The sequence below is a fragment of the Grus americana genome, chromosome 4, assembly GCF_028858705.1.
Source record: "Grus americana isolate bGruAme1 chromosome 4, bGruAme1.mat, whole genome shotgun sequence".
Lineage (NCBI taxonomy): Eukaryota > Metazoa > Chordata > Aves > Gruiformes > Gruidae > Grus > Grus americana.
Genome location: NC_072855.1, coordinates 26066254 through 26091715, shown reverse-complemented (window position 1 = coordinate 26091715; position 25462 = coordinate 26066254). Strand labels below are relative to the sequence as shown.

Below are 25462 nucleotides of genomic sequence, written 5' to 3'. Positions count from 1 at the left end.
GGGACTTCATTGGCAAACTTATCGGATGAAGACACTACGGTGTTGCTTTAGGACAAATGGGCCACGTTTTTATAAGGAAGACGATGCCAGAACACCTAAGAAATTTTTGTATCACTAAGATCCTCATTATTTGCTTTGCTGGACTATTTTTCCTTAATGAATTTAGCTGCATAAAATGTTTGCAGCCAATGCTGAATTCTCATTTTAATTCAAGTACGTGATGACAATTTTCTCCATGGTTATTTGCTCATTAACACTGGTAAGTTCTGAAAGATTTTTTTTTTATATATATACTTGATGCATTTGCTAAAACAGGAATCACATTGCTTTATCAAATTTGGAATTATGATAGTTTGGAGAGAACATACTGCTAACTTGAACTTTGCAACAGGCTGTGTGGCTTTATGTGGTATCCCAATTACAGTTTGATTCATCAGTTTCTGCCTGAAGCAAAACTCTCTTAGGGAGTCAAGGTGGATTTGCTTAGGTAAAACCTGTGGGATTTTTCTCTACTGGAAAATGAATACAATTAGAGAAATACATGTTTAGAAGGACAAACTGCTTTCAAAAAACATAGGTAATATAACAGCAACAAAGCAGTGTGTACTCAGCTCTGAATATTTCTTTTAAAAATTAAGAAGAATTAAGACTTCTTAATTAAGAATTCCTAAGAATTAATTAAGAATAAAAAGAATTATTTTAAAAATTATGAAGAATTAGGAAGAATTAATTTCTGTCACTAGCTTTACCCTCCAATAATATTTATTCTTTAAAGATTTAACGTGTAGGACTCCTAATCTACTGTTTGTTGGGGGCTTACTTTGTCCACCTATCCTAGATGAAGAGCCTGTGTCTAGTCATCAGATGTTAACTGGGGGGGGGGGGGGTGGGCAGAACAACAACTAATCAGTTGCAGAAACCTCCTGCACAGGGAAACAATAAGACCTTTAGATCACTACTGGTGGTAAATATTGTTCTGTTAAATATTTGCATATAAGTGATGAAACATCGACTGGACTGTTCTCCAACAACAACAAAAAAAAAACCCAAAAACCACCAAAAAAACCCCTGCATTTGAACAAAAGTGGCTGAAGGGAGAAGCAGAAAACTTTTTTTAAACTTTTTTGGTTTTTTTTTTTCTTTTTTTCTGTTGCATGACAATGCAAGCAGGAATTACTACTAAAAAAAAATGAAATCTGCTGGTGTGTGCTTCCTGTTGCAGTTTGTTTAGTCACAAGTCTGAATTAGATCTCTCTGTTGGTTGGTTTCATTTACTATAAACAAGTCTTGTGCTTGCTTTGTTTCAATACATCAAAGCCCATAGCCAGGCACAGACAGGTAATGTAAAGGGGGGTGAGAAAGTTTACAGTCTGGCTTCATTGTTTCTTTAAGCATCGAGACAACGGTCAGAGGGATCACCCGGAGGTTAAAAGAAGGCTTGGCTGGTTTGGGTTGGGTTTTGGGGTTGGTTTTTGTTTTTTTTTTTTTAAATAAACTTGTTTCTCTTTTGTTCTTTTTCTAGAAACCACATGTAACTTTAGGTCAGAAAAGGGTAAAATGTGGCACTTCTTTAACCAACGTTACCGCTGCCTTGGGGTAACTGGATCAGGCAAAGGCTCCTGTCCCTGCTATGCTAACGCCGGCGATGCTATCCTTCAGGTGAGTACCAGCGGTTTATTTTCTTTTCAAATCTCCATCCACCTGAAGGATGCAGGTGGCTGAGGGGGGTATTTTCTCATGACTGACACTGCCGAAAAAAAAAAAAAATCACTAGTTTAGCCCTTTAAACATTACAGGGAATCTCTCCCTCCCACAGCATTTTTAGTAAAGCTGCTCAAAAAGTTTGCTTCCTTCTAGCCTTTGCATCTCTACAGGTTTCCCTCTCTCTTTTCATCCTTTTTTTTTTTTTTTTTTTTTTTTATCTGCCCTCTTAAAACAACAGGAATGCTGCACTGGCTCTCAGCCAGCCAAGGCTCAGTGAGCAGGGTAAAATTTCAGTTCAGATTTACGGGAAGGTGTTGGGAGTAAAAATCTGGTTTGGTGAGTTTAAGGAAGGGAGTAGTCAAGAGACAACCTTGCTACTGTGAGTGCAGAGAGAAAGGGAGGAGGAAGGGGGGGATTAAAAAAAAACCCAACACCCAGGCTGAGGATGAGAGACCAATTTTTCCCCTGTCCGAGTTTCAGTGCGTGTTCCTGAGCTCCTGCAGCCTTATCGAATCTGTAAGCAGAAAGTCGGGTCTGGGGCTGGAAGAGCTCCGCGGTGCCGGCGAGGAGCTCAGCGTCCCGCTCAGCGCCCTGGAATGTGCGGCTTAGGGCAGGGGCGAGCAGGGGCTTTAGCTTAGCTGGTACTAATTGCAAGTTTTAGTGCGCAAAAACTCTGTTAAAAAAAAAAAGAAAGAAAGAAAAGAAAAAAAGAGCCAAGAGAGGGGGGTAAGGCTGGGAGAGCTGTTGCTCCAAGCAGCAGTGTGAGGAGTTGCTCAACCCTCATTTAGCAGGGTGGTAGAAAGGAAAATGCATTAGGTTGCTGCCCCGAAACATTGCTGTTGCTGCGAATGGTGCTGGGTGCTGAGGCGGGCTCCAGGTAGGTACCGTCGCTTTTCGGTTTGCTCTGCTCTTACTCTGTCCTTACCTGAGGGTTTACTCTTCTGTGATTGGGTTGACAACGTGAGAGGACAGAAGTTTGCTCAGAAAATACGTTTAAAAATATTTTTAGAGGGAAAAGACAAATGGAGAGAGATTCTCCGTGAAGTTTCGGTGACTCTTTCCAAGCCACGGATTTCTGATGATTCTGAGGAAAGATGACAGATAAGAGGCTAAAGCAGGTATTAAATAAGGACAGAGCGAGAAGTGATCTGCAGATCTGAGTTTTAATTTAAAAGATATATGTTTCTCCGTGTCAAAGAAAAACTACACCATGATGTGCCTAGTGTCTTTGGCGGCAATTTTGGAAGGAGTATTTTGTTTGTGTGGCTGTTTCGTCTTTTTCAACATTTAAAATACTGTGGTTTGCACAGAACGCGGAGCAGTGGCACAAGTGACAGGGAGGTGACAAGAGGGCTCTGAGATAGGCTGCTGTCTGCCAGTCTGTTATAGACATTAGCATAAGAATGGGATCTTATCTGGGAAAAGTTTCTGATGACCGTTTAAAATACATGTATGGATCAGGAGGTCAAGCGTCTCCTGCACTCTGAGGTATGTGTGATTAGATGAGAAATACCAGGGACTCCTAATTCATGTTAAAAGAATAGCTGATTTGGGGTGGGGGGGTGGGGTGTGTTTGTTTGTTTTTTTGTTTTAGAGGGAAAGCTACACAGCTCATTTCTTCTTAGGAATTTAAAATAAAATTTTGAGCTAAAGCCAAAGTATTATACTAGTTAAAGATGGGCTGGGACCTAACAAGTCGCAAAATCCCTCCTAAATGTTACCAGCTCAGCTGGGCTGACCTGGCAGAGGGCAGGAGCGTAAGACCAGGCTGAAATGAGCCGCCCGAGGCTAACACAAATTGACTATTGGTGCCTTTATGCACCTCCTAGACTTTGCAAATGATAATTTGGACAAGCCTGCAATTATTCTTTACCAGTTGAGCCGAGTTCACATGATGCGAGAGGGGGAACTTAGGCGTCTTTCGCAACCGAGGAGGTAGCGAGCGGCCGGGCGCAGGCCGGCTGCCAGCGGGATTGCCGGTGGGCTGCGCGCCCGGCCCGGCGTGCCACAGGTGCCAGGCTGCGGGGGCGAGAGGTCGCCCACGGTGTTAAGCGGAGCCTGGTATACAGCTGGAAAACTGGAAGGCAACGCGCGCTCTTGGAGAGGAAACGGAGATAACGCCGGGAATGCGACGCTGTTTGGTGTCCGGCAGACTCATAGCACAATTGCTGAAGGCTAACAAACTGCTGTCTGGGAGATAAATGAAGATACAAACACTTTTCTTGGGCGTTCGTTCTCTCTCCTTCTCTCCCCGCTCCCCTGCATGTTCCCGTCCCAGGAGAGGTTTTTCTCCTGGCTGGTTTTAAAACCGTGCATCCCGCTGGGAGCTGATGGCAAGGGTTCCCACCTCGCCTCCCTGCGCAGGGAGACGCCGGCTCCCTCCCCTGCTTTCGGGTATCAACATCTTCTGAGACACGGGCTCCGGGCCCTAGGTGTTGTTAGGGAAATATTTAGAGTTGGCTGGCATGTAAACACAATTGCTAATCGTTTCTGTGTGTCCCTGCAGCAGCACAGGATGCAAAATCTTCATTTGAAGTTTTAGGAAGTAGAGGGATGTGCTGCCTTCCATACACCAGATTAAAAAAAAAAAAGTTGAAAACCTTGGAATAAAAGTATTTAATATAAGCAGTGGAGATGGCAGGGCCTTCAGGGAATAATGTTTCAATGGCAGTTTGGTCTGAAGCCTTGACCCTGCGTGGCCTGTGCGTGGCTGGCTTTGGCATGGCTCTCCCAGGCACTGGGGTCTGCTTTTGGGGCTGCTCACTTCCTTTGCCACCACTCTGTAAAATGATACACCCTCTTCTGCAAAAGCTGTGAGAGCATCTGACAGAAGGCAGAGGGGGTTGCTTTTGCTTGTTGGGATATTTTTTCCCCACTGTCAGCTGTTTCCCCCCTGTGAAAATTAAGACCACTTGGGTAAAAAGCTGGAAACAATGCTTTTTTGATAGCTGGTTAAAAATATTTAATCCCAGCAACATAGATGCTGATTCATATTTCTACCATCATAGATATATTGCTGGCTCCGACAACCAGTGAAATTTATTTTTATGGTTTTAAGTGTATACTGAAGTCCTGTTCATGGGGTTGACAATGACATATTCAAAATTTATTAATATCCTATTCTTTTAAAGAGCATCTAGAGAAGAAGATCCAGGAGTTACTCTGGAGTGGGCATACAAGCACCTGTTGGTTTACCATAGGAGGCCAGAGCACTATTAGAGTGACAAACTCCAGCAGATGTTATACTACACTGATAGGTCAAGTATTAACATCATCTTGACTTTTCCATTCAAACCGCTAGCCCTGATCAGCTGTGCATGGTTTCCCAAATCAACATTGCTCTGATTTGTTGAGAAATTTAATAGGGGAAAATATGTGCTCTTTGTGAAAAAACGTTGCCAGAGCCTGTTCCTGTTGAAAATAAGAAATCAATGACTTGGAGGAACATAACGATCAGGTTTGCTTGGTACCAAGGAAGCAGATCTACCTGACTATGAAGAGACTACTGCCATGCCCGTGTATGGGTGTATGTAGTTGCCTCCCTCATCAGGTAGTTGAGATCTCCAAATTACTGATGGCCTAAACTGACAAATCCTTCCTTATATTGTAGTTGAGTCACTTTGAAATTTGTCTCAGATGGGGATTTTGAGGTGCAGTTTTGAAGGTTTCTGTGAACAGAATATTTTTGCATGCTGCTTTAGCAGAAGGAAGGACTCTGACCTTTACCTTTCCAGTAAGATGCCTAAAATAATATTTCTTTCTGCTGTTGTAATTTTTTCTTTCAATAAAATGCTTCCGGGTACACCTAGCTCTTGCCAAGATCAGGAACATCTTCTCAGCAGCCTTGCTGAGACAATGCAGGCTTTGTATAGCTATGGCTGTTCAGGTTTTGGTGACACAGTAAACTCAACAGAGCAAAGCAACTTCTTAGTAACTGCAAAGCTGGCTACCTGGTATTTGAGGGCATTTTTGTCCTTTCCAGTATTTCATTTGCCATGATCACAAGCAAACTTTCATCTGAAATGGAGAGGGGTTATTTATACTGTTTTAAGTGTATGCTTTACAAAATATATGTAGAGTCTGGATGTTATCTTTTACCTAGCTTGACCATAAAGCTGAGACTAAATCAGCATAGATGGGCTTATTTGGCACGAGATGGGAAGACACTAGAAATGCACGAGAATCCTCTACCAAGAATCACAATACAAAAGTAACTTTCAGCTATTTCCAAAGTGGACATGGCTTAACCAACCACTAACAACCAAAATCCTCTCTGTCCTGTTCACCAATGCTGGGGCCATGGGGAGATTTACTCTGGAGAAACACCAGCCTAAGTGATGTAGCTCAGGATTTGCATTTGTGTTTTGGCCTGTTGAGGAGCCAGTGGATGCACTTGAGTTCTACCTTTGGAATAAACTGAAACACTGCCTCTGCATTTCTGTCTCTTATCAGAGAAACTTAGTAAGCTCCACCACAACTCAGGGTGTAGGTTTAGCCTCAGCAAGTTGAGTTCTCGGTAACGTTAAAGATGTCATTAATTATTGCACTGTCATAGACCCGGGATTCCTGACCGGGGTGTTGCTGCTGTGTGTACCTGCTCTGCAGGCGGAGTGGAAGGCCTGTCACTGCCGTGCGGGGTTTATGCATTAAATAACTGGCGAGAGGCAAGAGATGGGTTAGACATGGGGTGGAGCATGAGGAAGTGGTGAGAGGGGTCAGCTGCGTACAGAGCAGGCACAGCATGCTAGCAGCCTGGCTGCTGTTGCACTGTTTCAGCAGCAAGGGAGAGGTTTTTAGAAGGAATTTAAGAGAGATGAGCAAAGTTTCTCTGCAGTTGTGACCAGGAAAGTACTCCCAGGGAGGAATTAGGAGGGAAAATAGAAAAGATACTTGATGAGAAATATAAATTGGGTTCAAAAGCTGCAAAAGGCACCCATTCATCACTCAGCTGAGCTCCGCCTGCCTGCGCAAGCGCTGTGTGTAAGGACACCTTATATTTTATTTGTTATGGAACGGAGAGCTGGTCAAGAGAAGCACCAAAATGAGTGGCACACGGGAAACATCAGGCTATGAAAATGACACTTGTATTTGCATTTGGAAGATGAAACAGTGGAACAAGATTGCAATTACGAAAGCAGAGAAAAGGATGTCACCATGACTGAGCTAACGTGAGGGTGAGACCCTGGAGAAGTGTTTTAGCTACGAGGAAAGATAGAATAGGCAATGTCTTAGACGTGTAAGCAGAAGGCATCAACAGATCTTAGCTGTACCTTGAAAGTGAGGCTGCCCAAATAAAAACTGTGCCCTGCCTGCAAACAGAGCTGTAACTGTCACTGAGGAAAGAACAGAAAAGAGATTATGGGTATCCCTTGAGAATGGGGGTATTAGGGACTCTGCTTTATCCACGTTGAGCTGGAAACGATGGCTAAGTTTTCAGCAGACAGCCTTTCAGAAGACAGCAGAAAAAGTGGGTGAGGGGCATCAGCTGGGCTGGATATTGATGGGGAAGCAAACTGAAGGAAATTGAAGTATAGGAAGAAATTGCAATTGAACTTGGTAGCAAGACAAGGGTTAAAAGCAAAAGAGAAGTCATCAGGGTTGATGGAGTGGAAATCACAGAAAGGCTGAATGGTGAGACATAATGGGGGAGGCTAATGGATGGTGCTGAATGGGACCACTTGAAGGTTAGTGCAGGGGAAATTCAGCAGTAGAGAGCCTGGAGTCTGAGCAGTGCATGCCAAATAAGCGGTCTTTTTTTATGAGTAAAAGAAAAGGACCAGGGCAGCAGAGGAAGGGAATAGGTGAGGTGGACACAGCATGATGAGGGGATGATACGGGTCATCAGCATAAATCAGCAACAGTGAGAAGAGGAAAATGGAGAATCAAAACCAGAGGAGGAAGGTGGTGGACTTGGGTGAAGGGGAGGTGTCTGCCAGGCAGGGAAGGGCGTGAATGAGAAGAGAGGGATCCTTGCAAAGAGAAGGAGGAGGGAGGAAGAGGAGAAAAGATCAACCCACTGAATACAGTCTGATCCCAGTTAGGGAAAATCTGAGACAGAGATGCTTCAGTAGGGTTTGAAAGCCTTGCTGCTGAAGTCACAAGGTTTCAGGACCTAGAGGGAGGGAGGGAGGTATGAAGAGACTGTGGCTAACAGGTCTTTAAAGCGGTAGTGTGTGATGGAGTGAGAAATAGAGGCTGTGAGGACTGGGCAGGCAGCACACAGGGTGCGCCTGCAGGAGCTCTCAGGGCTGGGGAGAGAGGAAGAACCAGAGCTGGGAAAAAAGACACCAAAGGCAAGGAGGGAAGATAGTCAAACACAAACGTGCACGCAGGGACATGTTTTTACAGCAAAAGAGCGTGTTCAGCTCACCTTAATAAAATATTCACATTATTAACATGACTTTAGGCCATGTCCACGTCATGTGCCTGCTTTTGGCAGTAAAATTTCTGTTGGCTGTGGACGCTGCAATTTCACTAGAGTTCACATGCTGGTACCCACATCCTAATGTGAGGGCTACTCCTCACAGAGAGCGTTTCACTGTCATTAGTATTCCCATTAAAGATAGCACTAATAAGGTGCCTGAAGCCCGCAGGAGCATAGTTGCAGGTAAAGCTGCAAGCAGAGATAGATTTCATGGGTGGATGTATTCAGACTTTTGGGATTGCAGTACAATCTGTGGCTTTTGAAGTTTGACTCTGTCCTTGGCTTCTTGGCCTCATGAAGTGGGCAAGAAAAGACCCACCTTTATCTGACTTGCTGAATGTGCACGTTCAGTGGATGGGAAGCTGGAGGCACTTCAGATTGGATCAAGGAGATCTGAACGTGCCTATCGTTTCTGCGCTGTGTTTCTTACTCAGTGTTTATGAAGTAAACAGGGCGAGGAGATGATGCTGACAAGGTTGTCTGCTCACCCTGAGCACTCAGGCCCAGGGCAGCTGCAGACGTACCCAGCCATGCTGTACAACCCCAGGGCCCAGGAGCAAGCTTCAACCAGGCCACAGCTGTCCTGCAAGGAACGGAAAAAAAAAAAAAAAAGGGTGCTCTGCCTCCCATGGCATGTGATCGGTGGGAACGCAGTCTGAGACAGGCAGTCTGAGACAGGCAGCGGCTCCTGAATGTGTCTGTGGCTGCTCTGCTCCTCACTGCCTTGTTAGCGCCAGCCTGCAGCTCCTGGAGCCTGTCCTGATATTGAAAGGTCTTTCCTCTGACCTCTGTTTTACTATGGGTGTTTGCAGGTCTTTATTTGAGATGCTGAGAAGATCAGAGACCATGTCTTCTGATGTTCAATTTTTATTTCTCTTGAAAATCCATTTTTTCTGCAAGTATTCATGTGCAAGCTTACATTCCTGGTAAGCAGCAAGACAGACTGACAATTTTAGTTTTTACTGTCTGCTGACCTTATGAGTCTAAGAAAATTCCTGTTGAAATTCCTGTGCAAATTCCTGGCCATTCCCATGGCCACCTGCCTCAGGAAAGTTTATCAGCTGACTGTCTGGTTGATATATAGGGCACTGTATAAAACGTCTAACTCTGAGGGATGTGGAATGAACTGCCAGAAGCCCTGAGTAAATGCAGTTAAGTATTGCTTGAACTGGAGGCACTGGTGGCCTTGGCTGTTGGCTTTCTCATCAGAATGGGAAAAGCCCAGGGCAAATGGCTCTTTTGCTAACAAAGGAGTCCCAGGGCTTTTTTCCCTCTAGCTACAACATTACCTGGAGTTTTAACTGTGGCTTTTTGATTCCTGTCACCTCCCAAAGCTGGGTGTGTGGTGCTATGCTAGCGGGAAGAGAGGCAGTGTTAAAACACGGCAGGGATTTGAGAGGTATGTTACCTGCGATCGTGCTAGCCCCTGGGCCATAAGGTTGGTGCAAGCAGGCTGTTGGCACTGTTGTGGTGTCCATCCCATCGGTAAAGCAACGCAGCGGAGGGCTCAGCCTCTCCAATCCGCCTCAGCTTGTGGCTTTACTGAGGAGGCTGAAATCTGAGCCAGATCCTGGCATTTCCATCTGTAGATCTCTGAGCTTTAAAGAAAAAAGAGAGTGAGAGAGAAAGGAAAAGTATGTTATTTATATAAATATATAAATGTTTACTTTTTTATTTTATATATTTATATGTTACTGCACTCCTCGTGCAAATAGTAGCCTTTATTCTATGCTGGTATCAGTGATCACTGACTTCAGTGAAGTCAGTAAAAGTGCTCTGTACCTGTATAGGTGCAGAGAACAAAGCTTTGCTAAGTTTAACTTTGCACCTGTTTGGGGAATACCTTGCTGCTTCTAAACAGATGTAGGCTTCTCTGTATATACACAGCAGGTATCATCACAAATCAGTCTCAGTGCTGGATTTTTAATTACCAAAGCACTGTCAGTCAGCTATCAGTGTTTAGTTACCATCTTTGTCTCTGTTTTAGGGGGATGATCTTGACAGGATTATTTTCCCTCACTGTGCCATAGTTTCCCCACCAATAGATTAGAAATAAGTATTTTTTTTCCCTCTCCTCTTGTGAAATGCTACAAATGCACTCTTGAGGAGTGCCACAGGAGACGGGCTGTTAAAGAACATACTGTAGATATACAAGAGGTGATAGGGATGCACCTGCTTCTAGCATGAAGCATCTCTCCCTCGTATTTTCCAGTAGACACAACAGTTTTTTCTAAATAAGTTGTGTAAAAAAAAAAATATACAGGGTCTCCAAAGAAAATGAAAGCAAAACTGCTGACAGTGCAAGCTACTTACCTGTGGGCAGTGTAATAAACTTAGTTTTATGAAAAATGCCATGTATCCATAAGCCTAGAAGGTTAGATTTGCAATAAAGCATCATACTGGTAATAGTGAAAATCAGTTAAAGACCACAGCTCTCCATGAATGCTGCAGGTACTCAAGGCACAGACTGCACAGGGGATTTGTAAGCAGGTGTGTAAGTTTATAGTATCTTTGGACACACCTTCGTGTTTTTAATACATAGGCAACTGTATGTTCTTTTTTTCCTTGTACTCCTTGTACAGTTTGGGAGCTGTAATCATGCTACCACAGGGCAGATACGAGGCTATCTGTCCCCACGCGTGGTCATGCCCTAGGAGTACCCACAAATGGGTTGGACAAACCCTTTCCAGAGCTAAAGCTGGTGCAAAGAGCATTAGATAAGCTTGCTAGTCGTTGTTGTGCAAGTTTCTTTCTGAGTTCTGGGTTCAAAACAAAACTCGGCCAAAACCACAGGATCGAAACTCCTCAGTGGCCAGACTCCATCCATATGGTGCGATACGGCAGTCAGCACGCAGTGCCCACTGCTGACTCACTGCTTCTCCATCATGCGATGTCTGCCTTCACCTTCCAGCATGGGTGCCAGTTTCTGGGACCTCTACACTGTCTGCTTGCTCTGCCTGTGCCTGTCAGTGAGTTTGGGTCTGTGGCTGGGGATCCTGGAGCAGGATGCGTGTTTGCAAGGATGCAGAGCGAGGGGTTGCTGAGCAAGGGGTCTGTGGAGCACCAGGGCATATGCTAGCTGGTTCAGAGCACTACATAGCTGGATACAGAGATGCTGGTACCATGGAAAAGGAGAAGGGCTGAACCCCCTCCCTGCCAATGTCGGGAGCTCTGAATGACATGCAAGGTGAAGGAACCAGGCTTTCATTGTCACTGCGTTTCTACATTGTTCAAATCTGGGTTCCAGCCATGACGCCAAAATGCGGGAAGGGCTTAGCTTCTGCCTTACCTCTGACAAGGGGGCACTACCTCTGTGTCTCCTAAAAGAAGCACTGTAAACATGAACAATGTGAGATGAACAGCATTTTATTGCTCCTTCTACGGATCCAAACCATTTCTATCACATTTCCTCTTCATCTAATCTTATCTGTTTCATGTTGCAATCCTTGCTCTGTTTCCCTATTTCCAAATCAAAGCACAATCTTTCTGCAAAAAATCTGAAAGCTGCCTCCATTTTGAAATGCAGCCTGTTTTAAACAAAGAACATCAGTTGGTTGTTAACTCATCAGTTTGTTAATCCTTACCTGGAAAGTAACCGATGCCAAAATCATTGCATTCTTAAAGCTCTTGCAAATGTCAATCACTATTAAATAAAGGTTTCTTATGAGTTCACACATGCTATTTATTGTATGTATATGTGCAATAGGGTGTAGAACAAGCCAGGCAAGAAGCAAAAAGTGTATGAATGACTGGTTTTGCAGGACCAGTGTAAAGCTTAGGAAACCTGGGTTCACGTCCCTGCCCTGCCGCAGAAAATAGCACGGACAAGTTAACAACAGTACGGTCAAGTGGGTTGTTTCTGATTGCTGTGGATATCTGTTTTGTGGTTACTGGTCTCTGCTGGTATAGCTGAACGTCCCATCGGGTTGTGAGATCTTCCAGCAGGATCTGCTATGGCTGATCTTCGGGGAGCTGTGGCAAATCTCAGGGCTTTTTCTGTGTCTTTGGCTTATGCCTGCATTTTTATAGGGTTGGGCAGTTGTGCTGCAAGAGCCCTGAGGAGGGATCAGGGAAGCTGCTGATCAGCTGGACACCTAACCCAAACCTCTGGGCTCCCCTTCCTACACTGTCCTCAGCAGCCCCACAGCCCTGGGGCAAGGGAGCCTTTGGGAACTGCTGCTGGTGTTGCGTAGGTCTTTGTAATCACCAATGGCGCAATCCATCAAGGGAGGCCTGGGAAGTGCCCAGCAGGTTGCGTTTTGTGCCCCAGTTGGGCCCCTGTGAAGTGAGAATGAAGTTCTGCTGCCAGCGCAGGTGAGCAGTGCTTGCTGTGAAACCCCAGGGCCAGGGGAGATCCAGGAGCCCCCAGGGTGCTGGTTGTGACAAGTCCCAGGTTTCTGCTTTGGATCACTGCTTGCGGAAAAGCAGTTTGAAATGCACTGCTAAAAGGCTTTAGTATTAATTAATAGAACTGTTGTAGCGCACTCTGGATAAACCTGTGCATGCAATATAACCTATAGAGATCTGGGACTGTAACTGTTCCACGTGCAGGAAACTTTGCATCCAAAGTTCCCATTGTACAAGCAGATGAAAAAGAAAGAAGACAGAGCAGCTCTGGTTAATAAGGATGCCCTGCATTTTCTAGTAGGAGACTATTTCCATTTGCTCGTAATTTTGCAAAGCTTTAAGTCTCTGGATTGAAACATCGCATGGCAAAATGTCCACCTGAGGCACGTGAATTGTTCAGCATTTGCCTGGCTAGAGGCCTGGGAGTTGCTTAACCTAAAATAATTCAACTGTTTCTGAAAATCAAAGTTAGAGAATTTGCTTTTTTTGCAACCTCTTCCTAGGGCAATGATTTGACCTTTAGCAGGGAAGTGGCTTTTCCACAGACGTACCCAGGTTTAAGCAGGATATAAACCTTTGAAAATCACAGTTTCCATGTGTTTAGTGGAAACTTCAACTTTTTACATCCAAGTCCCAGAAACGACTGTTCACACTGCATATGCTCCAGTCTGAGCAAGACTTTAGTTGCAGGTCTGGTATGAGGCTGCTAGGTTCCAGAACAGTATATAGGGCATCTAAAGGTAAAGGAAGCAAAAAAACAGGTACTGGGGCTTGGGGCTGTGATGGGCAGGTTGGATCTAGGAGCAAGGGAAGAGAAGAGAGAGAAGAGGGACAAGAAAGTAGGAGAGGTAAGACAACTGTCTGCCTGGAAAAGCTGATGGGGAGTCAGAAGGCTGATGGAAGGGGGGATTTAAGGGGATAACTCAAATGGAAGAGATTGAGAACTGGTGGCTGCACAGGGAGACAGCACTGTTGGGAGCAGGGTCTGACATGGGGGCGCTGCAAACGGAGCCAGCCAAGTAGGGGAACTTGGGGTGAGAGATAATGACCAGAGGGAGGTAATGGTGTGAGCCGGGGCACAGGTATCCTACAAGGGCAGGAGGGGGAGATGGAGCAGCTCATCCAAGGAGCCTGGATGGAGCCCGAGCTGGAGCGCTTGGGGATGTAAATCCAGAATCCGGGGCTTTTTCTAGCACCACCTTTCCCTTGGAAAGCTAGAAGGAGCCCCTCACTCCTGCCTCTTCTCTCTTTCGCTGCTGCTGCCAGTAAATGCCAGGCTGGGCTGCTGCCCTGCCTCTGTGATTTACTCAGTTACTTCATGGAGCAGAACTCCATGCAGTAAATCTCATGTGCTGCCCCTCCGGGTGACACACACATCAGTAGGATGCCACATGATGGAACTTGGGGTTGGGTTTCAGTTTGCATCCAAAAAAAATATATACAAGCTTAGGAAACAGTGCACAGATACATCCTACTCAGAAAAAATATGAAGTGTGTAATACAGCTAGTGCCAGATTTATAGCCTGCACAATCCTCATTTGTCTTCTGGTACGTATTATTATAGTATGATCCTGTTTTTTTGACACAGTACTGTTGAGGGTTTTTCGTAGGATCCTTGCCATATACCATGTATGAAAAGGAGGGTGGTCAGTGAGCAATTTACTTTAAATATTTAGATTTCTTTGCTCCTGCTGTTCAGGACGCAAATGGTTCATGCTCTTGCATTGCTTTGCTCTGAAGAGAGATTTTTTTACTCTTTGGCTTTTTAATGGTGTTCATCTCTATAGCATTTAAATACTTACAAACAGTAATGAGATAACCTGCACAACAACCTTTTGATATTTATTTACTAAAAAAATAGGGACACAGAATATAAATTAAGACGTTTACCATAGTTTTGACTCTACAGTTTAGGGTGCCAGGGCCAGGCACAGGTGAACTTTTTTAGTTAAAGGTCGTCTTCACTGAAAAATGTGCTTAAGGGCTAACAAGCTGTGGCTATAGATTTATGTCAAGCTGAGAGGTTATTTTGGGTGATCAGAAATAAATGTATGCAAATACATTGAATTGTTATTTCCAGATTTTTGAAATAATGCAACCACTTCTTTTGCTTTGGAATGACATTTCATTTAAAAATTTGACCAAATTTAACAATAAAAATGGGGTAGAGAACCCAGAAATGAAATGTTTGCCTTGGGGCAAAATAAATTGCTGCTTTTTTTTTTTTTTCTTTTTTACACTTCAGCTAGCAGTATGAGTCAGTCCCACTGCTTGCCTTATGACTCTATTTTCCAGAAAACTTAGTTACTTAGTTTTGCTTAAGATCCACATTTTCAAAGTGCATTTCCCAGTGAGTTCATCTGCAACTCTAAGTGCTCTTTGCTTCTGCAAGCAAATTGCAGACCAGAAAATGTTCCCACCCCAAAATAAGGAACATGCAGTTGGTAACCATCTGTACAAAGCTTGGTTTAAATGACTTGGCCAGTGATACAGAGGATCCACGTGCAGAGCGAGGACAGAAAGCAGTAATCAAGAGCCTATTTATCTGCCTTAGCTACAAGTTCCCTTTTCTTGCAGTGGATCAGGCAACACATCCCCTCCGACATCTCTGGGACAGTGGTGGGGGCAGCAACCACCATCAGTGCCCAAACCTAGCTTCACTGCTGGAGCAGGGCCACCCTCTGCACCAGACGATGAATGAAGGAGGCCACCGTCTCCCATGAGGGTCTAGGGTAGTGCATGATCCAATTTGCAGCACCCAGCTTCCAAATATTGGGTGCTCCAGGGGACCCCTGACCCTTTGCAGGGGGAGCAGCACATTGCAGCGCGCTCTCTCTCATGCGCAAGTCTGCAGCATCCTTCCAGACCCAGGCTGGCACCTTTGCCTAGTGAAACACAGGGCTGAGGGCAGTGGTACTGCTTGTCAGGATGGAAGGTACCCAGGGAAAGCACCGTGACGCTTCAGTCCCTTCTAGACTGGAGAGGCTGTGTCGGGGTGCATGCCCGGGAGCAAGCAGCTGGGGTGGGATGGCACCAGCCCCCTGCCACTGCATGGCCGGGGAGCTGCAGGACTGGGAGGAGACACCACAAGAAGAGACATCTCGCCACCAACAGCTGAATAGGTTTGGGGCTGGGAAGAGGGAATCCCAGGATGTTGTGTCTGCGCCATGGCCGTTTCTGTGTTTTATCACATCTCTGCACATCTGTTGGGTAAAAGAGGTAGGAGCAAACATCAGCCTCTCATGGGTGAGAGTCACCCAAGCTCTGAATTGTGCTGGTTTAGGGGCTGGTTTCGGGGTTGTTCTGGATGCAGTGGTCCCACACGCAACCCCGCTGGCAGGCTGGAGAACTGGTGAGCCCAGCCCAGCAGGGCAGATGACCAGTATCTTGCAGGGGTAGCATCTCACTGACACCGTTACAGCTGGAAAAACAGCCTGTGGAAAAGATAAATGAGGCTGGTGTCCTCAGCATGATAAGAAAAGATAGGAGGATAAAGAAGGAAGAGATTACAGAAGACAAACAGTGAGGAGAGTGCCGAGGACTGGGATATTGCCCTTGCTAGGTTTCCTAGTGTTAGATGTTTCCTCGCTTAGGGAATACATCCAGCATGGCTCTGACCACCACATTACACCTCTTCTAGAGATCTGTTTAACAAAAGTGGTTTGTAAAAGCAGGAGTAAAATGTAGCAATCCACACTGTGCTGCTAGGGTGTTTGGCTCTCCTTTTCCTGGTGTATGATAACTGCAAATGACAATTACCTGAAATTAAGCTGTTTTCAGGTGAGGTTTGTACTTTGCCTTCAGCCAGGCTACTGCTGAGCCACAACCGTGCAAGAGGCTGCTTCCCCTCTCCTAGAGGCATCCCCAAAGCCTCAGTCACTTGAAAGATGCAAGGATCAAAGCCTGAATGCATTAAATGCCCCAGGCAGAGTGACCTGGCAAAGATTCAGTTCTTTCAATGCATTGTTCTGAAGCAGAAGCAGACGAATGAAAGATACCCGTTGCACTGCAGATGCTGAAGGGAAAAGCAGCCCCTGGTCAACCAGTTTGAAATCCAGAGTCAGAAACAAAGCACACAGAGTAACCTCCCATCACAAATAGCAAATGGCTGAAGATAGATTTAGATTAGATATTGGGAAGAGATTCTTCACTATGAGGTTGATGAGGCACTGGAACAGGTTGCCCAGAGAGGCTGTGGAGGCCCCATCCCTGGAAGTGTTCAAGGCCAGGTTGGATGGGGCTTTGGGCAACCTGGTCTAGTGGAGGGTGTCCCTGCCCATGGCAGGGGGGTTGGAACTAGATGATCTTTGAGGTCCCTTCCAACCCAAACCATTCTATGATTTTGTGATATGATTCTGTGAAACCTACTGTCCTGAGTGGTCTGAAAGACAGCAGATCATGCTGCAGCCTTCATTGAGCAAGCTCGAGTTGTGAACATGCTTATGAAAACTAGTGGGTGGATGATTCACAAACAGAGAAAAGGACCCAAAAAAAAAAAAAAGCAGAAGAGTTTGCACCCCTTTAATAGGAGACACAGCATTTAAACTCTTCACCTAACCAAGCGTGGTAGCGGTATGTTCCCTTTCATGCACCTGTGCCCATGCTCATCGGCTCTTTCTCTGTTCTGCAAGGTCACTGGCTTTGAGGTGGACCTGCAATGCATGACGACAGCTTTATAACAGATGATGGTAACTTTTAAAAAATGCAAGACTGTCATTACCATTTCATGTCTGTCCATTTTTCTGTTCATTTAATGGGATGTTCATAGAGAATGCAAGCCACCTTCTTTTCATCTTCAAAGCTTTGGTCAGGTCTACAGTGCAAGCGTTGACTGGCCCAGCTGTGTTGGCCAGATCATATTTAATTCTTTCTTCTCCCTGTGCTTCCCCCCTGCTTTCCCCCACTGCCAAAACTAGGGGTCCTACCCAACCACCTTACCAGGAAAAGCTCCACATCTGCTGGCCAGATTTTTCCCATATAGGCTGTATGTACAGTGTGCTGGTACAACATACAGGGAAAACACAGCCTGAATTTTGTGTGAGCCACTGCAGCCTGCACTAGTGACCATCCAGCTGCAGCTCGCAGCTGCCTCAGCTGTGTAATGGTGGCAAGGAGAGCCTGTGTCTGCACTGGTTATGCCTGATTTCTTGGAATTGGTGAAAATCAGCACGTGGTTTTCTGGCTTTCAAAGCTGAATTGGCGTCAACCCCCTTGGAAATAACATGCATTATTCTTGTTGTACTTGAGCGGGTTTTTTTCCTTTGTATTCTCTCTCTATTTGGAATTTCATTTAATATTCTTTCTCTCCCTCTGTTTTGGTTACTCTGTGTCTTAGTGCTTAGAGATTTCCTGCCCGTATATTGAAAGTTTTTAATGAAGAATTTCAGTAACACTCAGAGTTACCAGCAAAAGCCCTCTGCAGATTTTGACAGAAGAAGGAGTTATATGAAATTACTTCTAATCTCTTTATCCTTGTCACACCACTCTGCTATGCAGTAATACACCAAAGAATTTCCAGAAAGCAAAGGTTGGCGACTTACAATACCTTCCAACTTGGTTGAAAAAATAAATAATAAAGGAATTGGGAGGTGAATGCAATCTGCCACTGTGTTAGCTGGGGGACAAAAGGGGAGAAGAGTGTAGAGAGAAGGCTGGAAAAAGTAAATGCTTTCTCAGGTTAAATTTAAAACAAAACAAAACAAAACAAAAAAACCCATGAGGCCAAGCAAGCCGTTACCATCAAAAGTTTAGATCACGTTCTGAAAGTTAAAAAATGAGACGTTTTGGTTAACTTTATCATGGCAGCTATCAATGGCACATTGTTAATTCCTGTTAGAGTGGCAAAGCTGCAAAACAAATAACAGTATGTCCTTGAGTGCACCGGTTCTGTGCCTGACAGGTTTTCATTTTTCACCCCGTTGCATAATGCTGGCATCCACGTATGACACGTAGCGTATGAAACTTTCTGGGTAGGGCTTGATCCTGCCTCCATTCAAGTCAAGGGCAATACTCTTCCAGTTCTCAAAAGAGGCAAGGTCATGGCGTGCACTAGAGCTGACCGCAGCCCGACTGGGAAGCCAGGCAGCAGGATTTTAGAGTAGGTCAGCTGTCTTCCACTCCAGTCCAATCCCACATGCACTTGTGCAAGGACTTACCTTTTGAAATCCCATGGCAACTAATGGCTTTCACCACTTGCCTGCTGTTTTCTCAGATTTATTTCCTTAAAAGAAGAAAAAAAAAAAAAGGAAAAAGAAACCCCAGCTATTATTTCCTCCTGAGCTACACAAACACAGAAAACAATATATTGATTTTCTTGTACTCTGTGTTTGTCAGTCTTAGCCAAGCATTGTGTGTAGGTGTTATGTGATTTAAAAAAAATAAGATGAAATGTGGGTGGGACTGAAAATGCAGTTGCTATTATTCATCTATTTATGCCATCATACACGTGTGATCAGGCTGTGATCTTGTGCAGCAGCCTAGGAACCTACGGATTGCTTGAATCATCCTTCTGTAAAAGGGCCAGAGATGTGTTATTTAATCCGTCTACTAGATCAGCAAGATCTGTATATACTAAATTTGTATTTTATACCTACAGCCAGTATCTGCCCACACATGTGATGAAACATCAGCATAGAAATCCATACCTGTACTTTTTCTTTCCCTTACAATATGCAAATTCATCAGGATTCCAGTTGGGGGAAAAAAAATTGTGTAAACAGCACAATTACCAAAACGTAAAGATCTTGTAAAAATAAAACTACTTGTAAGTTTGGGTCAAGTTTTCAAAATGATCTGATCTGTGTAAAATAAAAATTCCAAGGGAAACATTGCTGCTTTTTAATTTGGAGCACCTTATGTGGAAATTGTAAGAAATTTTAAAGAAGCACCACAGAAAAAAAATCAAATTGAAATTTATTTTTTTTTATTTTGTCAAGAAAGGAGGGAGAAAAGAATCTGTGTTATTGTTGTTTCCAGAGTCAATTTGTGATAGAAAGAAAAAAGATTGTTTACACACCTCTACTTTTGATACTTTCACCTTCCCAGCAGGAATAAAGATGTGGCACTGGCACTTGATGGCCAAGCCATCCTCAGCTGGTTTGAGTAGTAAGTTTTTACATGAGTGTTTAATCCTGAATGCTCTTTCAGCTCCGTGGAAATGTACCTTTGACATATGCAGACCATCCAAAAATATTAGGTATAGATCCCTTATCGCGTTTTTGCAGGCTCAACCACATTCCTGCTTCTACAGAGAGCAGTTCTTCTAGCTGCAGGCAGTACAAACTTGTTGCAGTACTAATTATTTGATCATCTTCCTCAATATTTCCAGATGCAAAAGATTTCTTTATTTTGGTTGTTAAAGAAGGAGCTTGGTTTTCTATCTCTGTTGCCCATTACCTACATCTCTGCTACTAAATTAAGCGTGCCCAGAATTGCTCCCTGGCACAGAGGCTGATTGCCTCCAGAGGAGGATGCTGTCTCGCCCGCCAAAACCAAATGGCTGCACCCAAACTGTGTGTTAGGAAGGATCCAGAGATCATCCTAAACCCTGGCCTGCTCCTGGCAGAGCAGTATTTGCCCTCTCGTTTGGGCGACTGGTATTTAAATGACACGGGCCCAAAGTGTGTCTGGGGCTGTTCTGACCCTGAAAGGGTACAAGCAGTTTCCAGTGCCCAGGAACGCTTGCTGACGTCATTTAACTTCATTTACTTCTGTAGAGGTAGTTCTTACATCTCCCCCTTCCTTATTGGCACTGATCGGCACAACAGCCTTCTTTCAGAGGCTCCAAAATCAGGTGTATACTTATTATGTCCTGAAGCAAAGTATTTACCTTCAAATAAAAGTATAATTAGTGCTACCAGCATTAGCAAGCGTTCTAGAATGAGGCTGGTAGGGGAGCCATCAAGATAAAACCCTGCGATACGTGGGATGTCTGCCCAGGAAGATGCAGCGAAACAAGGGAAAAGACAGGTAGCAGCCGATGCTGATGGCGAGGGCTGCTGGCTGCTGTCGAACCGAACAGTCTCGCTGGGAATAAAGTCGAGAATTTCTGAGCAGGCATAGGACGAGAGTGTGTTTTCAGAGGGGGAGGAGGTGTTTGGAGGCTCTGATGGTCTATTTTTGGTGGGTTTTTTGGTGGGGAGGAAACATTTGTTCAGCACAAATCTAAATTCTATTTTCCTTAATCTTTCCTTACTGGGGATGCTATTGCAAGCAGTTCCTTATTGGAGGAAGAAAACAGTTGACTTCTGATTCCCATGGATATGCAAAAGAAGCCAATTCTTTATCCCAGTGGAAGGACAGGGTGGAAAGTCACCGAGAGCCACTGACTTCCCGGCTGGTCAGTACAAGAGGAATGAGAGTTGGCCGCTTTCTCAGTTTAGTAGCAGACAATCCTTCTGATGAAAGTTTGGAGTTACACTGTCCTTAGCCAGCTTTTGGTGCTATTTGTATATACCTGTGTAGCCAATGGACTACGGCAGTAAACCTACAGAATAATAGAAAATACCTACATTTCCTTTACAAGAAGAATACTGGAGATCAAACAATTTTAATTAAAGCTGGTTTTGCCTTCTGTATGTAGAACAAAGTCTTCCCCTGTTTTGTGGTAATACTGAATTCAAGGGAGATACTTTTTTCTATGGAATATACCTGATTTAACTGTCATCTGAGACTTTTGTTTCACAGATTAATTTTGTTATCCACTCCTTCCACCCGCACGCACTAGGGTAGCATTTTTAAGAATTAACAGCAACAACTTTGTTTCTCAGTTATGTCTAGTTTAACTAACATCTAATCCTCTTAGATTTTATACCTTCACAAACAGGGATTTGTTTGGCTAAAAACTTTTAATTAGCCCGATCACATGGAGCAGGTATTTAACAACCCCAAGGCAAACCCATTTCAGACATCAGAGGTGTCTCATCACCGGATTGGGAGAGCTAATTCTAGGAGCCCTTTGCTGCAGGCTGCAGAACTTGAATAACAGGGTCGGTGAGCGGCTGGCACCCAGTTTTTCTACATAAGTGGGCAGCATTCTTTAATGGTAACTTGCTGGCTCCAGTATTTCGCTAGCCCCCCCCTCGTCTCTGTTCTCCCTCCAAAGCAGCCTTCCAGTTTGTGCTTGTACAAGTCAGGCCAGCTCTGAAGAAAGCCGAGGATCTTCTCATGAGTTTGGTAGGACTGATGAAGACCTGCCAGGTCACTGGAACAAATAAATATGTTAGCAGACTGAGCGAGGATTGAACCTGCTGAACTTTTGATCTTAGAAATTTGAATCCAGAAGAAGCGCTGCTGGAGCAGCATACGGGTGCTAACCCAGGAAGCACGGGGTCACTGCTGCGGGGCAGGCGAGGCTGGGCAGGGAATGCTGATGCCCATGGGACCCGTGCTCCTGCAGCGCATGAAATCAAATAAGAAAAGGAGTGGCTATCACAAAGCAGAAGAATGGATGCTGGTGAAAAAAGCAGGAGTGAATGCGTGCATAATATGCTAAAAATGTAATTATTGAGACTAGCTCTGCCACAGAACCAGGGCCACAGCCGTGCGAAACCCACCCGTGAGTGTACATAAGCGATTCTTTCCAGCAATCTCTGTCAACAGTGATCCTGTGGGGCTATGTGGAGCGTTTAGCACTGCCCCTCAGGCGGGTCTCTGGGGGAAACAAGGGCGATATTGTGATGGGCTGAGATTGGAGGGAAAGACTACATGAGTGGTGGCTAGCAGGGGTATTGCTTCATTGCACTTTTCCAGCAGTAATCTCTTCTTCTGCATGTCTGTCGCTGTGGAGTTTTTGTAACACCTGTGCCAGTAGGAGCGATGCTGACCAAGTCACCTCCACTGAGGGTGCTGCCATGGAATTATTTTTGGCCTATTTTCTCATCTTGAACTTGCTTTGGAATATCTCAAAACATAGTAGAAATAAATAAGTAAATAATTGAGAAATAATATCAGCATCTTCTCTTTAACTTCAGTTGCAGAGAAGTGAGCCCTCAGCATCTACCAATTTCAACCCTGACTGCAACATACTCAGAGCTTGCCTAGACATCAGCTTTAACTGATTGCCAATTAACTTAAGGTATTTCATACATTTGTCTTCACATTCTCCACCTATTCATTCCTGGCTCCAGCTGCTCCTCTTTAGGATGCCAGTGCTAACTCTCAGAGCCGGGTGGCCCTGCCTCAGCAGGGGAAGCAGATGCCTGGAAGGTCTGCCTAGTTAGCGGGGCATGACGTGGTCTTAGGATGCCTTAGTGCGCACAGATCTGTGAGGAAAACAGCTGGCCAAGCTGGTTTTTTTACAGATGTGGTTATGATGAGCTGCCCCTGCTGTAAAGAATTAAAAATATCCTCCCATCCCAGTACGGGAGGAAAACCAGGTAGCCATATGGTTCACGTGCTAAGTGCAGGTCACTTGGTTTAAATCATATTTGACCATGTTCTAGCTAGAGATAAAATCAGCTTTAAAGCAAATCATTCTGATGAATGGATGTAAAATCAATTGAAAGTATGTTGCCTGAGCAAGACCTGCATGATCAGGCAGAATTTCCATTACGGACCACTTACTGAGAGAAGTTAAAATAGCAAAAACATGAAGTATTACAAGTTGTTCCTTAGGAAGCCAGCTCTTAAAAAATATCTGCTGAGCTCATCCTGAACTTTTGACCTTCAGAGGGCAACTGAAAAGCTCACAGAGTTGTCAGTTGGGTTATTTAGCTCAGTAGCATCACATGCAGACATTTGCAGGTAACAATAAGTATATGAGTGCTCACAGTGTTGGTGATGTTCATATCATTAAAAAGTCCGCTTTCTGTCTGACTCTTACAGCTAACTGAAATTAAAACATGAGCCAAATGAAAATCTGGTAGAACGATGTGATGGAAGGAAAACATGATGTCAGGTAGTATGACTAAAAGCTAGCAAGTGCATCTAAATAATGAGGGGGTCTTACCTTTAATAGCCCAAGTGCAGCACACCAAATAAAGCAAAATCTTCTTCTACTTCACAGAGTACCAAGAGCCAGTGAAATTGGTATCTTTGGAAAAATTATCAAATAGATGGGGTACCTGAGAGATGTGCAACACAGCTGCAGAGGCTGCATAAATCCAAGGAGAAGATAATACGCAATATTCATGAGAAGTAAAGTGGAGACTGGATCAAGGCAGAACCCTATTTTTTCCAAATATCCATTCAATTTTAGGAATGTACATGCTTTATTTTAGCAATCTCACTTTCCTGAATGAACAATCCTGCAGGGCAGGTCTGCCTGTGGATGTGGCCATGGAGTGCAGGTGCTGGACTTCATGGTCAGGCAACTGTCTTGGGCACACTGTGTTGTAGGTGGCCAGGACACCAATTACCAAAGCAGGAGGGTGGATTTCTACATGTCTTGCTAAAACATGGACACGCTGGCAATTAAATGTTTGGGATTATTGGGCCACACCGAGCTTTGTGTGAATGTTACATTCAGCATGTTCAATGTCCAACTGGTGAGTGTGGGGTGAAGTTTTGCAGTGTGGATGTGCAGGGAGCCTGGGCAACGAGAACATTTTAGTCAATTCCTTAATCCCTTGGAAACAAGCAGCCAAAACATACATGTGACAGCTTCTGGCTGAGTAGGCTCAGGCTCAGGCAAAGAGACCACTTGGAAGAGAGGTCCACCACTGAGTAAACTACATCACGCTCAAGGAGTCCCCTGAGCTGAATGTGGTTGGACACTGGAAAAGGACTTGCAGAAAGACCACACATGCTTGTCCTGCTCTTGCTCTTCTGTACAGGTCAGTTTGTGGTCACTAGTGCAGACAGATTACTGTGCTACATGGGCCCCGAAAATCTGAACTAATAACACCGTTCTTAATGTTTTTATTTGGATGGTGAACAAATTTTGTGCTGATTTGCTGATGTGTAGATGAATTCAAGGTGCTCTGTCTTCCCATCTGAGCTGGAGGAGAGAGCACTGCAGGGAGCAGTGGTACCACAGTACCTGTGGGAAAGGAGGTCCCTCCCCCAGCTATACCGTGGCTATAGGTACCAGATGCAGAGGAAGACAGTAGTGCTCGGTGCCAGGAGCATTGCATGATGTTGTATGTTGGCTGGGGGTCCAGTAGGATGCAGGCTAAGCTCTTTGAAGCCGTGCTACTCACATGTGCTTAGCGCTCCCAGTTATTTGCACTAGGAAGGTTTTTTAACCCTGTTAAACTAGCCTGGCAAGATTGACTGAGCCAAGAGCACCTTCTTCTCTATGTCCCCTACCCCCTTTTGTCCCTCTTTCTGTGCATAGGAAGACTCAGAATTGAGCTCCGTGCTTTCTTTTATGGCACTAAAATAATTCTTGCAAAGTTTCTGGATTAACAAATGACCCCACGTTCTTCCTTTAGCCTCTAAATAAGTAAAACACCCTTCACAGCAATACAGCGAAACTTGTATTGCCCTTGTGCTTGAAAACATATAGCAGGAAACATTATACTCAGTACTATAAATTAACTTGCTTATCTTCAGACCACCAGAAAAAAAAAAAAATTAAAAAAAAAAAAGGAAGCATTATTTATCCCCCTGTTTTATAGTGCAGCAATCATGAGCACTTTGTTAAAGAGCATTACAGCAGTGCAATTCCATTGCCTTAAAGTCCGAAGCTGCGAGGAGGGGAGACTCTGACCAGCTGATTCTGGCCCACTGTGTTTTGTAGATTTATAATCTGAGTGCCAATGTGGCACAGTACAAGCAAGATATGTTAAGAAATCAGAAAAAAAATCACTCTGATGTTCCTATTGCTTAGAAATTTTAAAAATATATTTAAATATGCAAATTTTTAATTTTTAAAAATAATAAATAATTAAAAATATTTTAAAATTCTTTTTAAAAAGTGATACTGCAGATTTTGCGCACACATACATGCACAAAAGCATGAGGATTGTGTCAAATGTGTGCACAAATGCATGTCGTCGTAAGCCGTGAGTGTCCTTTCTGTGGCTGCAGGGAGTTAGGATATGT

At 44.4% G+C, this 25462-nt stretch overlaps 1 protein-coding gene across 7 annotated transcripts in view; it reads left to right on the top strand.

The window, feature by feature from the left end:
• The first annotated feature begins 1221 nt into the window (after window positions 1-1221).
• The window catches only part of RBM47 (RNA binding motif protein 47), an 80799-nt gene continuing 56558 nt past the window's right edge, over window positions 1222-25462 (top strand). For 3 of the 7 annotated variants that reach the window (XM_054824097.1, XM_054824105.1, XM_054824091.1), the window contains exons 1-2: window positions 1222-1338; window positions 1523-1659. In XM_054824097.1, coding sequence (XP_054680072.1) covers window positions 1631-1659 — 29 coding nt within the window. In that variant the 5' untranslated portion in view covers window positions 1222-1338; window positions 1523-1630. Of the gene's footprint in view, window positions 1339-1405; window positions 1426-1522; window positions 1660-2090; window positions 2582-25462 lie in introns of those variants that run through there. The other 4 variants (XM_054824098.1, XM_054824095.1, XM_054824093.1 and 1 more) reach the window with 2 other exon arrangements.